This window comes from Aquarana catesbeiana, linkage group LG08 (assembly GCF_042186555.1).
Source record: "Aquarana catesbeiana isolate 2022-GZ linkage group LG08, ASM4218655v1, whole genome shotgun sequence".
Taxonomy (NCBI): Eukaryota; Metazoa; Chordata; class Amphibia; order Anura; family Ranidae; genus Aquarana; species Aquarana catesbeiana.
The window spans coordinates 133,674,912-133,689,135 of record NC_133331.1 but is presented as its reverse complement, the minus strand read 5'-3'; the positions used below and the strand labels follow the sequence as shown (position 1 = coordinate 133,689,135).

Here is a 14,224-nt window from a genome sequence, read left to right as displayed (position 1 = left end):
TTTGGATTAACAAACACTTTAATACACTTTCTTTTTATGTCATTTACCAAGTGGTAAGCAGTCTGTTTGCTTTTCTTTGGATCAAAGAGCCACTGTAATTATAAATATGCAAGGTTTCCTGCACAGTATGTTCAAAAATAGTTTTAATGTATTACAAAAATATTTCTTTAGCATATACAGTATTGCTTCCATAATCAAGTAGTTACTATAACAGTATTCTGGGAATACTGCCAACATTTATTGTTAAACGTTTACTAATATTTATATTTATAGCACATTATACATTGTCTTTATAACAGATTCCAACTGTAAAATGGAAGCACCAAGCATCCTCCAATTAGAGTGAAATCATTAAAATTCACACTTCCCATGAATCAATGGGGCAAGTGTCAGCATTACCAAGTTAATTAGTCAATTTCCTGAGCTCTCTGCTCATAACACCAGGGTTTGGCCTATTCAAGACTACAAAGTGTGTTTTCCCGTCTAGTAGGCTTGCAGTGAAATAAAAAGATTTGACAGGATTAAGACTGCATCATTTGGAGTTTGTTGAAGCCCTACTCCAGGAAAAAAATACATTTAAAAATAGTACATTATTCCTCGATTAACTCCCTTGTCAGTCTTCATTCTAAACACTTCTCCCTAAAGCCCTGTACACACGAGCAGAATGTAGGGAGATATTTGCCGGTTCAAAAAAAAAAAAAAAAAAAGCTGACATTCTGCCTGTGTATATCCGATCTGTCCGACAGAGGCTGGTCAAACTTCTGTCAGTTGTGCATACCCGACCAACTCCCTATCAGCGCTCTCAGCCAATGGCAGAGAGCACTGATTGGAGTGTTCTGGGAGGAGGGGGCTATTCTCCCCATGTCAGAACACAACAGCTCAGCCAGTTTTTTTCGTGCAACCCGCTGCATTGCATGGAAAAAGAACTGTAGTATGTACCCGGCTTAAAGCTGGGTGTACACAGTCTTTTGTCGTTCAACCAGTAGGTTGAAAAAAAAAAAAAGAAACCCCGAGTCCCGCATCCACACAAGTGCTGCAGATGAGGGAATCTTCCCCGCTGTGCTATTATATTCTTACAGCGGGGTCTCCCCCTTGTCAGAATACCATGATCAGCACGGCATCTCACTGGCTCCATGCACTGATGGAATGCTGGGTTTTCCAGCAGGACCGTTCGACAGAAGCTGCTCTAATGTCTGATTCTGGCGAACAGAGAAAGATACAAATAAATCGAAATTTGATTGGTTCCCCGTGAACCAGCTGATTTTCTATAGGTGTATACCCTGCTTAAAGAGGAATTGCAGTCTGCTCATAAAATTTGTAATAAAAACATCTTTGCCATTCTGAAGCTTCCCTCCAACCACTTTGCATATTATTTTACATATACTGTGATTCTGTAGTTGCTAAATATGTTGCAGAAATCTTCCTCCACTAAGTCTGGCTGCATCCATTTAAACTGAGGGCAGCTGAACACAGATGCACACCTCCAGCTCTGCAGCTCTCATTGGCTCTCTTATGACTCACCCACCTCCCTTCCTAGAAAACTCTCACAACAGTGAGAAAGAGTTGTGTGTCATAAGCCTCGGCTGATGACCAAAGAAAGGAAGTGGGCTGTATAAGGTATTTAGGAAGTGGGCTGTATAAGGTAAAACAGCAGCAGAAAATTTAATAGATGGAAAGGTGAAAAAATGACTGAAGGTCCACTTTAAGCCATCATGCAATGCAATGGATCAAAGTTTCCCCAATGAGTCAATCTAATATCCTACCCGGGGACCATGTGTTTTTCCCTGCACGTTTTCTTCTTGAGCACTGGTCCCCACACCACCCCCATGAGTTCTTCTATCTCTGGAGCCTATGACAGAGGACCCAGCCTCTGGAAGTGCTGCCTCCACCTATAGGAGGTAAGCACATCAAACAGGCAGTGAAGAGGACACCCAAAGGAGGACTCTAGTAGACAGAATAAGAGAAACTTGATTGACGGCACTGCTGCACACAGAAGGTTTTTTTATCCTAATGCACAAAATGCATTAAGATAAAAAACCTTCTGACTGTAGAACCAATTTAAGCTTGCCACAGATGGGTAGAATTTCAAACGTGAATCCTTAGAAAAAATATGTTCTAAAAAAAACAGTTTGTTCTTTTTCTAATCGTTAGTGGTTCAAATCAACATTCGTTTTTGACCACAGTGACAAAAAGAAAAATTTGAAAGAACAGGATGGAAATTTTTTTTTTAAATAGGTAGAGCAGCAAAGGTAAAAGTTAGAACCCCTGTCAGGGTTTTAATGCTGTCTGTGAGAAGGCAAACTCACCCTCTCTGTTATTACCTGGTGACCAATGTGTAAGGAAATAATGGGAAATCTAAAATTCAACAGTTGTCAAGGAAACAGGAGATTAGAAGGAATTTTTTTCCCTCTCGCTTTAGAGAGACTTCCCATAGCTTGAGTAAATTATTTGAAATACTGCCCTGGAGCACTCCTGCAGAGTTGGACTTTTCTCCAAATTTCTTGGACTAAATACTCAAATGGTACGACCAGAGTGTCTATATGGTTACTAGGTCTTCAATGCAGCTAAGCTTCCTCCAGCAGTTAGAGCTATCACACAGGCAGCGCAGCACCAAGTTTTTTATGGGTGGGCGAAGCCTGCTGGGGATTTACAGGCACTAGTTCCTCATCAGGTTTACTCCCCTTGTGACTGACAGCAGTCAGGGTGTGGATCCGTAGACCACAGATAGCCTGCTATGGATGACAGAATCTGACCACTGCCGATCACAAGGAAAGAGAGGACATAATGGGGATCTAGCATCTCTGCTTCCCTATCAAGCTACGCCCAGCACCATCGGTTGCTAGGAGGCTGTCAACTGTGAAGCCAACAGCACCCCTAACAACCAGTGACAAGTGGGGAGGGAAGGAGTTAACCATGGCAAATATGCTGTTCTGCTACACAGCTTACAGAGACAGGCACTGTGACTGCCCTGTATGCTTAGTTAGAATCAATCTAAATTCTCTCCAGGTCCATTATCCACAAACTGGAGAAAAGTATTTTTTAATTGTGCACTTATATTTAACAGCAACTAGCGAATCGCTAACTGGTCAGATTATGTGAGTCATTGTGAATTAAAATTCACTCTGCATGCTATGCTGTTCATGTAGAAAGCATTCAGATGTAGAGTTTTGTCCTTGAGCAGTCTGGTTAATCTTAATTCACAGTTCCAATTTATTCCTGCTCCTGGCAACGCAAATATGATGTCCACAATTTATCCAAATGATGCCATCAGAGAAGCAGCCAAAAGTTCACAAGGTCAAGTGGTCCCTCCCTTTCATATCTGCAAGCTGGGATGAGGTCATTCTGCTGAATCCCCTCATGTACCACAAGTGAATTTATGGATAGTGCTCTCTGGGCCTAGATTAATGAGTCAAGCCCCAGCTGTGTCTATGCTTTTCTGAAGCGGTACTGACAATGACTCAGTTCAGACTTGCAACGGCTGCTATAATTCAGCTAATGATTCATATGTGCATATTACATACCCTGTTAAAAGGGGGGGGGGGGGGGGGTGTTAAAAAGTAGATGACAATCCACAATTTACATTTCCAAATTGATGTTTTCTAATATGGATCCATGTGACATTTACTCATATAAATTGTGCTAAACTAAGTTTATGCTCCCTTTTGGCCAGTTAAAAATGCCATTAGAAGCATTTTGTCAGTTCTGCTTGATGTCAGCAAAATAAAAACACTTTTCAGAAAATCAAAGCTGTCCCAAGTCTTCTGCACACCTCATGTGTTATCTGAAAGAGGCTATTTAGCCTTCCCAGTTCTTATCATGGCTACAGAATGATTAGCCTTTATGTTGTAGAGATCTGAGAGGGGGAATGGTTAAGTAGTTTAACAAAAGCAACAGAGCAGAGCTGACAACACAAGTTTGCAAACAAGCTACCGGTAAGTGACTGGAAAATAATTGGTTGCACCAGTGATGATTTAGGTGCATCCTATTATAGGAGGTATATACTTTGTGCATTTTCATTTTAATTTACTGAAATTCATTTGCAGAGATCGGTTTTCATTGTGACATGAAAATCTATTTCTATTGATACACAGTAAGGCTGGATTCACACTTTCAAGAATTGGATGCGGGTTTCCATCCAATTCGCATGACAGGAGAGTGTGCCCGGTTCACAATGGAGCTGGTTCACACACCTGGCCGCGGTGTGCTTTTGGAAAGGGTCCTGTACATATTTGGTTCCGATTCAGGTGCTAATTCAGGCAAAAATTTGGACCCGATTTGCACCAGAATTGATGAACAGAGATGCACCAGACCGCTTGCTGCGAGTCGTGGCCGCATGTGTGAACCCAGCCTAATTCAGTGTTCTAGGACAATATGCCAGAGCAGTGTGTACAGCAAGCATTTTGCAAAGCTTTTGACAAGTTTCAAGCAGCTTTGCTGTTGACATTTTCAGAAGAAAACTTCAGTTCCAGTTTGGAACTACTAAACACTGGATCATGTGATTGCTGCCTGCAACTTTAACTCTTTTTCTGCCATCAGCGTAAAGATTTGTTTACCTACTACGATGATTTGTCAGCTTTCCTTTTAGAAATCACTCCACTGATCGATCACTTCTACATCGTATACATGTAATGTCCCGGGCTTACCAATACTCCCTGGATGCCTTGGATCTCCATGGCAGGTGTCAGGATGGAAAGTTTTGGGAAACCAGCTGATCTCCTCTGTAAAGAATGGGTCTGGAAGTGCTCAGCTCTGAGCAATTCAGGTTCAGAGCTGTCAATCTCAAACCACTCTGGCTGTGTAAGAAGCTAATCAAGTATAGCTTGTGCTTGACTAACTGAATGTAAGGATGATCTAGTGTAGGTGACAGGTTCTCTTTAAGGAGATGTCAGGGTCTATCATATAGGGGACTTATTGGGCTCTATTTAATATGAATAAAGCCAAGTAGAAAAAATAATTCTAAAAACCCCCATTTTTTACAGGCCCCCACCTCCACATGAATACAAACTTGTTCGTGGGTGTGCACGTATACAAAAACTTTGACTGCCTGACTGTTTTGCCGAGGGATCCCACTCTCTTCCTTCTGCATCACCACCGCTTCTCCGGCAAGGCATTTGGAATTGGAACATAGGAATTTGGACTGTCGTATCTGCGTGAAGGGAGGACAGAATGAAAACATTCCGTGAATCCCTCCACTACTAACAAATGATTAAATTTCAAGCAGGCTCTCTCCCCGCGTCTAAGTCGGGACTCTACAAGCCGTTGGGGGAAGCCCCGGCGATTATATCGCACAGTGCCACATGCGCCGTGTGATGTGGCACTGTGCGCGATTGGGGGGGGGTGACAAGTGTGCCTACGGGTACTGTGTCAATGTAGTGTTGGTGTAACTTACTCTGAGATGTCTTCTCTAATCTCTCTGGAACGGAAAAGAGTTCCACGAGGGGGGATGACATCACTTCCCCTACCTGTGTTTACACTTACACAGGCAGGGGAGGATTTCATTTGTCAGGACCGTTTAGCAGGTCCAGGCCAGAAATCATTGGCGGCGGCTGGTCTGGAACTGGTTAAAGTGATTGTAAAGGCTTGTTTTTTTTTTTTTTTTAAATAACAAATATGTTATACTTACCTTTTCTGTTTAGTTGGTTTTGCACAGAGCAGCCTGGATCCTCCTCTTCTCGGGTCCCTCTTTGCTGCTCCTAGCCCCTCCCTCTTTTGAGTGCCCCTCAACCAGAAGCTTGCTACAGGTTGTCACCCAAGCCGAGTCAAAGCTGTGTGTATCCATTCAGAATTGGAGCCCTGACCTGGCCCCACCCCCTCTCCCCTGATTGGCTGATTGACAGCCGCGGGAGCCAATAGCGCCGCTGCTCTATCTCAGCCAATCAGGAGTAGTGTACTTGATAGCTGAGGGGATCGTGGACAATGCTGGAGAGAGAAGGAGCTCAGGTAGGTAGCTGGGGAGGCTGCTACACACAGAAGGTATTTTATCTTAATGCATAGGATGCATTAAGATAAAAAACCTTCTTCCTTTACAACTTTCATTTATACAATCTCTCGGTCATGATCTGCAGCCGTCCCACCCTCTGTCTTGCTAATAGGCTGACATCGGTGGTCACTCGGGAGACATGACAGAATACTACACAGGACACACAGGCTGCTAACTATACCGCTGTCTGTGACAGGGCTCCCCTCCTACTCTGACAGCGGCCTGCTCAGCAACAGGCCACGAACCGATACCAGTCCATGGCCCAGAGGACCCCTGAGCTAGGACACCAGTCAGAGAGTTTGAAAGTTCATTAAACATAACTATTAAATTGGTGGGTTTAGTTCAGCTTTAACTGCTTAACCACTTTCCTGCTGGTCACTTTTTACCCCCTTCTCGCCCAGGCCAATTTTCAGCTTTCAGCGCTGTCGCACTTTGAATGACAATTGCGCGGTCATGCAACATTGTACCCATATGAAATTTTAATCTTTTTTTTCACACAAATAGAGCTTTCTTTTGGTGGTATTTAATCAACACTGTTTTTTTTCCTAAACAAACAGAAAGACAGAAAATTTTGAAAAAAAACAAACATTTTTCATAGTTTGTTATAAAATTTTGCAAACAGGTAATTTTTCTCCTTCACTGATGTGCACTGATGAGGAGACAGCAGCACTGATAGGTGACACTGATGATGAGGCACAGATTGGCAACACTGGTGGGCACTGTTGGGACTGCACTAATAATCATTGCACTGATTATCAGTGCCCTCGAAGATCAGTGCCGATGTGCCTTTAACAAAAGTTGATTATCGGCTGTCAGCGTGAGTAAAGAAAAGCCGATAACCGGCTTGTGTTTACATCCTGTGATCAGCTGTCATTGCCAGTGTGATTGGCCCTTTACCCTGATCTGTGATCAGCTGAGTCCAAAGGACTCAGCAATCACACAGCCTAGGATCACGAGAGGACGTACATGTACACCCTCCTGGCAAAGTAAGCTGAAATACGACAACAGCACGGGCAGAAAGTGGTTAAAGAACTGAATGTTTTTCTAAATCCTATCACTTATCTGAATAATTTGGCCTGCACATATACATGAATATAAAACAAAACAAAAGAGATAATGTTATGTTTAGCAGTCCATTAATTGGGAAAAAAAAAAGATTTTATTTCCTAAACTATGTATTTTAAAACAAGATAAGAGGTGCAACATTAAGCGTTATAAAGACTACATGAAGCAGGATAAATGGAAGCATGATGCACATGTGTTAATTGTTGCAGTGGTTTTGACGAATAGGGAATTAAACATGCTGGAGTGAACATTCCATGCAAAATAAAGACTGACTGTAAAGAGAGCCCATGCATAGAGCAAAGGATGACGAGAAAATTATATTAAATTCCATACCCCCGCATTTAAAAGATTTGGTGTTGAGACGGAGGATAGACTGCCAGAACTGTCATCCTGATGAAAAAAAACAGAATTCAAGCCTTAGTGACATAAAGAATACAAGTAAAAGCACTGTAAAATATATAAAAAAGGTATTCAATATAACATTACCAAAAATTTTACTTTAAATACAATGTACACATTTTGTTTGTCTGGAGTGTTTTAACAAACAGATCATGTATATACTGAGCAACATTTCTTTGCTTCTCAATACAGGAATCACTAACAGGTGGCACAAAAGAGGCCAATTGTTACGCCACTCCGAAACTAACCAAGAAAATGGCCACCTCCGAGGCGGCGACAACTTTGTCCTCGTTAGCCGCTGTGCTGTGAAAACAGCAAAATCTTCCTGTACCGGACGGTATTCGGTAACCGGTGTTGTGTCCAATACCAATTCGTCTAAATCAGAAATTACTGATAGTTTAAAGAAAGCGGAAATGACGTGGTTTGATTTTCTGCCGAGAGGACAGGGGCAATGCTGTGTTTCTGAACTTCACTGGCTTTCTGTACAGTCTTCAAACTGATTATACAGTATCTCACAAAAATGAGTACACCCCTCACAATTTCGTAAATATTTTATTATAATCTTTTCATGTGACAACACTGAAGAAATGACACTTTGCTACACAGTAAAGTAGTGAGTGTACAGCTTGTATAACAGTGTAAATTAGCTGTTCCCTCAAAATAACAACACACAGCCACACAGTGTCTAAACTGCTGGCAACAAAAGAGAGTACACCCCTAAGTGAAAATGTCCAAACAGGGCATAAAAGTGTCAATATTTTCTGTGGCCACCATTATTTTCCAGCACTGCCTAAACCCTCTTGGGCATGGAGTTCACCAGAGCTTCACAGGAGTGAAGCTCTGGAGTCCTCTTCCACTCCTCCATGACGACATCACGGAGTTGGTGGATGTACGAGACCTTGCACTCCTCCACCTTCCATTTGAGGATGCCCCACAGATGCTGCTTGGCCAGTCCATCACCTTTACCCTAAGCTTCTTTAGCTAGGCAGTGGTCGTCTTGGAGGTGTGTTTGGGGTCGTTATGTTGGAATACTGCGCTGCAGCCCAGTCTCCGAAGGTAGGGGGATCATGCTCTGCTTTAGTATGTCACAGTACATGTTGGCATTCATGGTTCCCTCAATGAACTGTAGCTCCCCAGTGCCGGCAGCACTCATGCAGCCCCAGACCATGACACTCCCACCACCATGCTTGACTGTGGGCAAGACACACTTGTCTTTGTACTCCTCACCTGGCTGCCGCCACACACGCTTGACACCATCTGAACCAAATAAGTTTATCTTGGTCTCATCAGACCACAGGACATGGCTCCAGTAATCTATGTCCTTAGACTGCTTACCTTCAGCAAACTGTTTGTGGGCTTTCTTGTGCATCATCTTTAGAAGAGGCTTCCTTCTGGGACAATAGCCATGCAGACCAAATTTGATGCAGTGTGCGGCGTATGGTCAGAGCACTGACAGGCTGACCCCCTGCCCATTCAACCTCTGCAGCAATGCTCGCAGCACTCATATGTCTATTCCCCTAAGACAACCTCTGGATATGACGCTGAGCACGTGCACTCAACTTCTTTGGTCGACCATGGCGAGGCCTGTTCTGAGTGGAACCTGTCCTGATAAACTGCTGTATGGTCTTGGCCACCGTGCTGCAGCTCAGCTTCAGGGTCTTGGCAATCTTCTTATAGCCTAGGCCAGTGATGGTGAACCTTGGTACCCCAGATGTTTTGGAACTACATTTCCCACGATGCTTATGCACTCTGCTGTGTATTTGAACATCATGGGAAATGTAGTTCCAAAACATCTGGGGTGCCAAGGTTCGCCATCACTGGCCTAGGCCATCATTATGTAGAGCAACAATTCTTTTTTTCAGATCCTCAGAGAGTTCTTTGCCATGAGGTGCCATGTTGAACTTCCAATGACCAGTATGAGAGTGAGAGCGATAACACCAAATTTAACACACCTGCTCCCCATTCACACCCGAGAGCTTGAAACATTAACGAGTCACATGACACTGGGGAGGGAAAATGGCTAATTGGACATTTTCACTTAGGGGTGTACTCACTTTTGTTGCCAGCGGTTTAGACATTAATGGCTGTGTGTTGAGTTATTTTGAGGGGACAGCAAATTTACACTGTTATACAAGCTGTACACTCATTACTTTACAATGTAGCAAAGTGTAATTTCTCAAGATCCACACAGTGATCTGACCAGAAGTGGGTGCGGGTACCTGTCAAAACCAGGATCGTTGCAAACAAGCGTAACTTCCCCCTTTTTAAAAAAAAATCCCCCACAATCATTTCAGTAATGAAAGTCAGTATGTAGGTCTAAAACTTTTAAAATGCCTTGTTTTTTGTACCTTTGACTATTATGCCTCACCTTTCGCAGTGGTAGGTCGGCCGGTGGGCTTGCTTCTTCCTGAAAAGTAGTGTCACTCTTGGAAATGACATGCCTGCTCCACTGCTGTCGGTAAGAGTGATCATTGCAGGGGTGGCAGGATGGGGGCTAGCACAGATACCCACAACAATTGCAGGAAGTGCCTGCGAGCAGCCACATTGGGGCGCACAGGCATATTGTTGTCAGTGAAGCACAGGAATATTGCTGAATATCTGGATCAGACTGTTCTGATCAGACATTTAGCAATTTCAATATTGCATAATATAAAAGTTTTTAATATCCATACAATTAAAACTTATTTTTTTTACATGGAATTCCACTTAAATTTCAGGGCAGCTTTGGCAAAGAATGGCTGACTACAAATTTAAAATTCTATAAAATCACACCATGGACATACAATTTGGGGGGGGTTTCGGGACTGAGTCATGTCTGTAGATGCAGGCTGCACAGCTCGGTATCGAGTGCCGCGGGCTTTCTATGAGAACATTCACAGAAGAGGTGGAGCCAGGAGAGCCAGCAGGTGACCCCAGAAGAGGAGGCTCGGGGTTGAAACAAGTTCACTGATGGTAGAATATGAAACCATACTGTATATTTATTACCTGGTGTAGCCTTCATTTGCAATAACCTACCTTAACCAACCAATTTGTGTTTACTGATTGGACATGTGCAGCAAGTTGCCATCTGCATGGTTTTCATGCTCCTAAAAGACCTCTATTTTCAAACAGGAAAGCACTATATACCTTGTATTTTTACAGTAAACCCACACAGAAATTTATAGGCTGTCACTGTTGACCTCTCCTCTAAATGCCAGTAGCCGACTGTTACAGTGATTCAATAGTTTTATTACTTTGGGCCACTGATTTGAGAGCATCGATGAGCTCTCTATCCTCACTTGTTGCATCCTTGTTTCAGATCAGGGGTTCCCCATACATTTTCTATGCATTATAAAACCCCTCCTTAGACTGCAAATATAATCAAATAACATTCAAAAAAAAAAAAAATTAGAAATAGTCCATATAAAATGTGCTCAATGGAAAATCCATATGAAAGTGCTGCAAACAGAAAAGTCCATGCTAAAGTGCTCAGAAATGTAAAGTTCGCTCTATTCACTCTTCAGTGTGCTGTGTGCACTCATGCTCCCCCTCCTTGGCCCACACCCACCAATGCTCCATGACCCCTTAGTTTAAATAAGTGGGTCAAATACACTTTTTTTTTTTTTTTTAAACATAAGCTTTGTCCTCTTACATCAGCTAGGATCAAAGCTGATGTAAAAAAAAAAAATAAATTAATTTAAAAAAAGCGCATTTAGAAAATGTATGAGGAATTGTTTATTCAGAATCGCATGCATAACTATACACATATATGACTTATATTTTGTATCACTTTCTTTTTTTGTGATTCATATTGCAGTACAACACCTAATATATACACATCTTATATTTATGTCCCTCACTTAATCCAATGACGCGGGTGCCGGGACAGAGTCCGGCATTCGTGTCAGTGGACGCAAATGCTGGACTCGGGAGCGTGCTTCACCTAGGGGGTTATCTGAGGCGGGGAGCAGCCGCCAGGGGACCCTAGAGGAGGATGTTAGGAGCCACTCTGTGCAAAACAAGCTGCACAGCAGAGGCAAGTATGACATGTTTGTTCTCTAAAAAAACAAAAAAAAAAAACGATCCTTTACAATTACTAAGTCTTGTAAGTTGCATGGTGGGGCCTCTATGGACATGTTTTTCCAGCACAGCCCACAGGTGCTCGATTGAATTGAGATTTGGAGAATTTGGATGCCAAATCAACACCTCAAACTCGCTGTTGTGTTATTCAAAACAATCTTGAACTATTTTGCAGTATGGCAGGGTGCATTACCCTGCTGAAAGAGGCCAATGGGGAACAGTTTCCATGAAGGTGTGTACTTGGCTGGCAACAGCATAGTTGCCAACATTGTAAAAAAAAAATGTGGGACACTTTTGTGGCTGTAGGCGGAGCTGTCCAATAATTAGGGGGCGGGGCATTCACCAGCAGGCGTGGCCTATCAAAAACAGACAAGTGCGGCGCGCTCCGCGCGCCGCGCCGGAAAATGGGCGTGGTTTACGCGAAATTGTGGGCGTGGCTTAAATGGGCGTGGCTCTAGAGGGTGTGGTTAGAGTCTGAAATGAATGAGGGATGGAGAGGGGGGGAGAGGGGGAGAGAGAGGGAAATGACGGGACAGCAGCCCCAGATCCTACACAATAAAAATATGTGTATTCTAGAAAGTTTAACAATCAGCAGATAAAGATACTCCAAACACCTGGTGTTAATGCTTCAATCATCCCGGCACCATGGTTGTTATGGTGTCAGGATGATTGAAGCGCATTATTTCTATTATTACATTGTAATATAAAATGAAATCATTCAACTCACCATAATGCAGAATCAGTGGGATCCCTGAGCGTGTCACCTGCCACGTCGCCTGCCACCAGCCGTCCGTCCTTGCTTCAGATGTTCGAGCAGAGTCCGTCCTTGCATCAGGAGCCCCCCTCACATCAGAAGTCCCCAGCGGAGCCCCCCTCACATCAAGAGTCCCCGGCGGAGCCCCCCTCACATCAAGAGTCCCCGGCGGAGCCCCCCTCACATCAGGAGTCCCCGGCGGAGCCCCCCCTCACACCAGGAGTCCCCAGCGGAGCCCCCCTCACACCAGGAGTCCCCGGCGGAGCCCCCCTCACACCAGGAGTCCCCGGCGGAGCCCCCCTCACATCAGAAGTCCCCAGTGGAGCCCCCCTCACATCAGAAGTCCCCAGCGGAGCCCCCCTCACATCAGAAGTCCCCAGCGGAGCCCCCCCTCACATCAGAAGTCCCCAGCGGAGCCCCCCCTCACATCAGGAGTCCCCGGCGGAGCCCCCCCTCACATCAGGAGTCCCCGGCGGAGCCCCCCCTCACATCAGGAGTCCCCGGCGGAGCCCCCCCCTCACATCAGGAGTCCCCGGCGGAGCCCCCCCTCACATCAGGAGTCCCCGGCGGAGCCCCCCCTCACATCAGGAGTCCCCGGCGGAGCTCCCCCTCACATCAGGTGTCCCCAGTGCCCCCCCCCACATCAGGTGTCCCCAGTGCCCCCCCACTCACATCAGGTGTCCCCAGTGCCCCCCCACTCACATCAGGTGTCCCCAGTGCCCCCCCCACTCACATCAGGTGTCCCCAGTGCCCCCCCCACTCACATCAGGTGTCCCCAGTGCCCCCCCCCTCACATCAGGTGTCCCCAGTGCCCTCCCCCCCTCACATCAGGTGTCCCCAGTGCCCCCCCCACTCACATCAGGTGTCCCCAGTGCCCCCCCCTCACATCAGGTGTCCCCAGTGCCCCCCCCTCACATCAGGTGTCCCCAGTGCCCCCCCCTCACATCAGGTGTCCCCAGTGCCCCCCCCTCACATCAGGTGTCCCCCCCTCACATCAGGTGTCCCCAGTGCCCCCCCCTCACATCAGGTGTCCCCCCCTCACATCAGGTGTCCCCCCCTCACATCAGGTGTCCCCAGTGCCCCCCCCTCACATCAGGTGTCCCCCCCTCACATCAGGTGTCCCCAGTGCCCCCCCCCTCACATCAGGTGTCCCCCCCTCACATCAGGTGTCCCCAGTGCCCCCCCCCTCACATCAGGTGTCCCCCCCTCACATCAGGTGTCCCCAGTGCCCCCCCCCTCACATCAGGTGTCCCCTGTGCCCCCCCCCCACTCACATCAGGTGTCCCCAATGCCCCCCCCCACTCACATCAGGTGTCCCCTGTGCCCCCCCCCACTCACATCGTGTCCCACAGCGGTGCGCGCGCTCACCCCCCACCTAGAACCCCCGCCCCTTTCCATAACAGACTGGCAGCGGGGCGGGGGGTAGGCGGGGCGAGGCGGAGCGGGGCGGGCCGAGGCGGGGCGAGGCGGAGCGGAGCGGGCCGAGGCGGGGCGGGCCGAGGCAGAGCGGGGCGGGCCGAGGCGGAGCGGGGCGGGCCGAGGCGGAGCGGGGCAGGGGGTGGGCGGCGACGCAGAAGCTTCGTCTAGCCCCCCCCCAGCCGTCTTCCTGAACTCCAACAAAATGGCGGCCGGCGGAGACAATGTCTCCGCCGGCCGCCGACCTCTAGCGGCGGCGGCGGTTTCAAAAACCGGAACCGAATTTTTCGGGACATTTCTCGGGACGCCACAAATCCGGGAATGAAGTCCAAGTCCCGGGAATGTCCCGGGAAATTCGGGACAGTTGGCAGCTATGCAACAGCAGGTGGCATGTGTCAAAGTAGCAGCAACATGAATGGTAGGACTCAAGGTTTCCCAGCAAAACATTGCCTCCACTTTCCTTCTTCACATATTGCATCCTGGTGCCATCTCTTCCTCAGGTAAGTAATGCACACGCACCCAGCCACACACGATGTAAAAAAAAAAAAAAA

General features: G+C 46.3%; 1 protein-coding gene across 2 annotated transcripts in view; it reads right to left on the bottom strand.

The window, feature by feature from the left end:
• Positions 1-14,224, bottom strand: part of TBC1D12 (TBC1 domain family member 12) — a 205,597-nt gene that overhangs the window by 99,287 nt on the left and 92,086 nt on the right. Inside the window, exon 3 of one of the 2 annotated variants that reach the window (XM_073596417.1) lies at positions 7,379-7,435. The exons of the other annotated variant lie outside the window; for it this stretch is intronic. Within the exon in view, the coding sequence (XP_073452518.1) occupies positions 7,379-7,435 (57 nt within the window). The remainder of the gene's footprint in view (positions 1-7,378; positions 7,436-14,224) is intronic. 2 annotated transcript variants of the gene reach the window in all.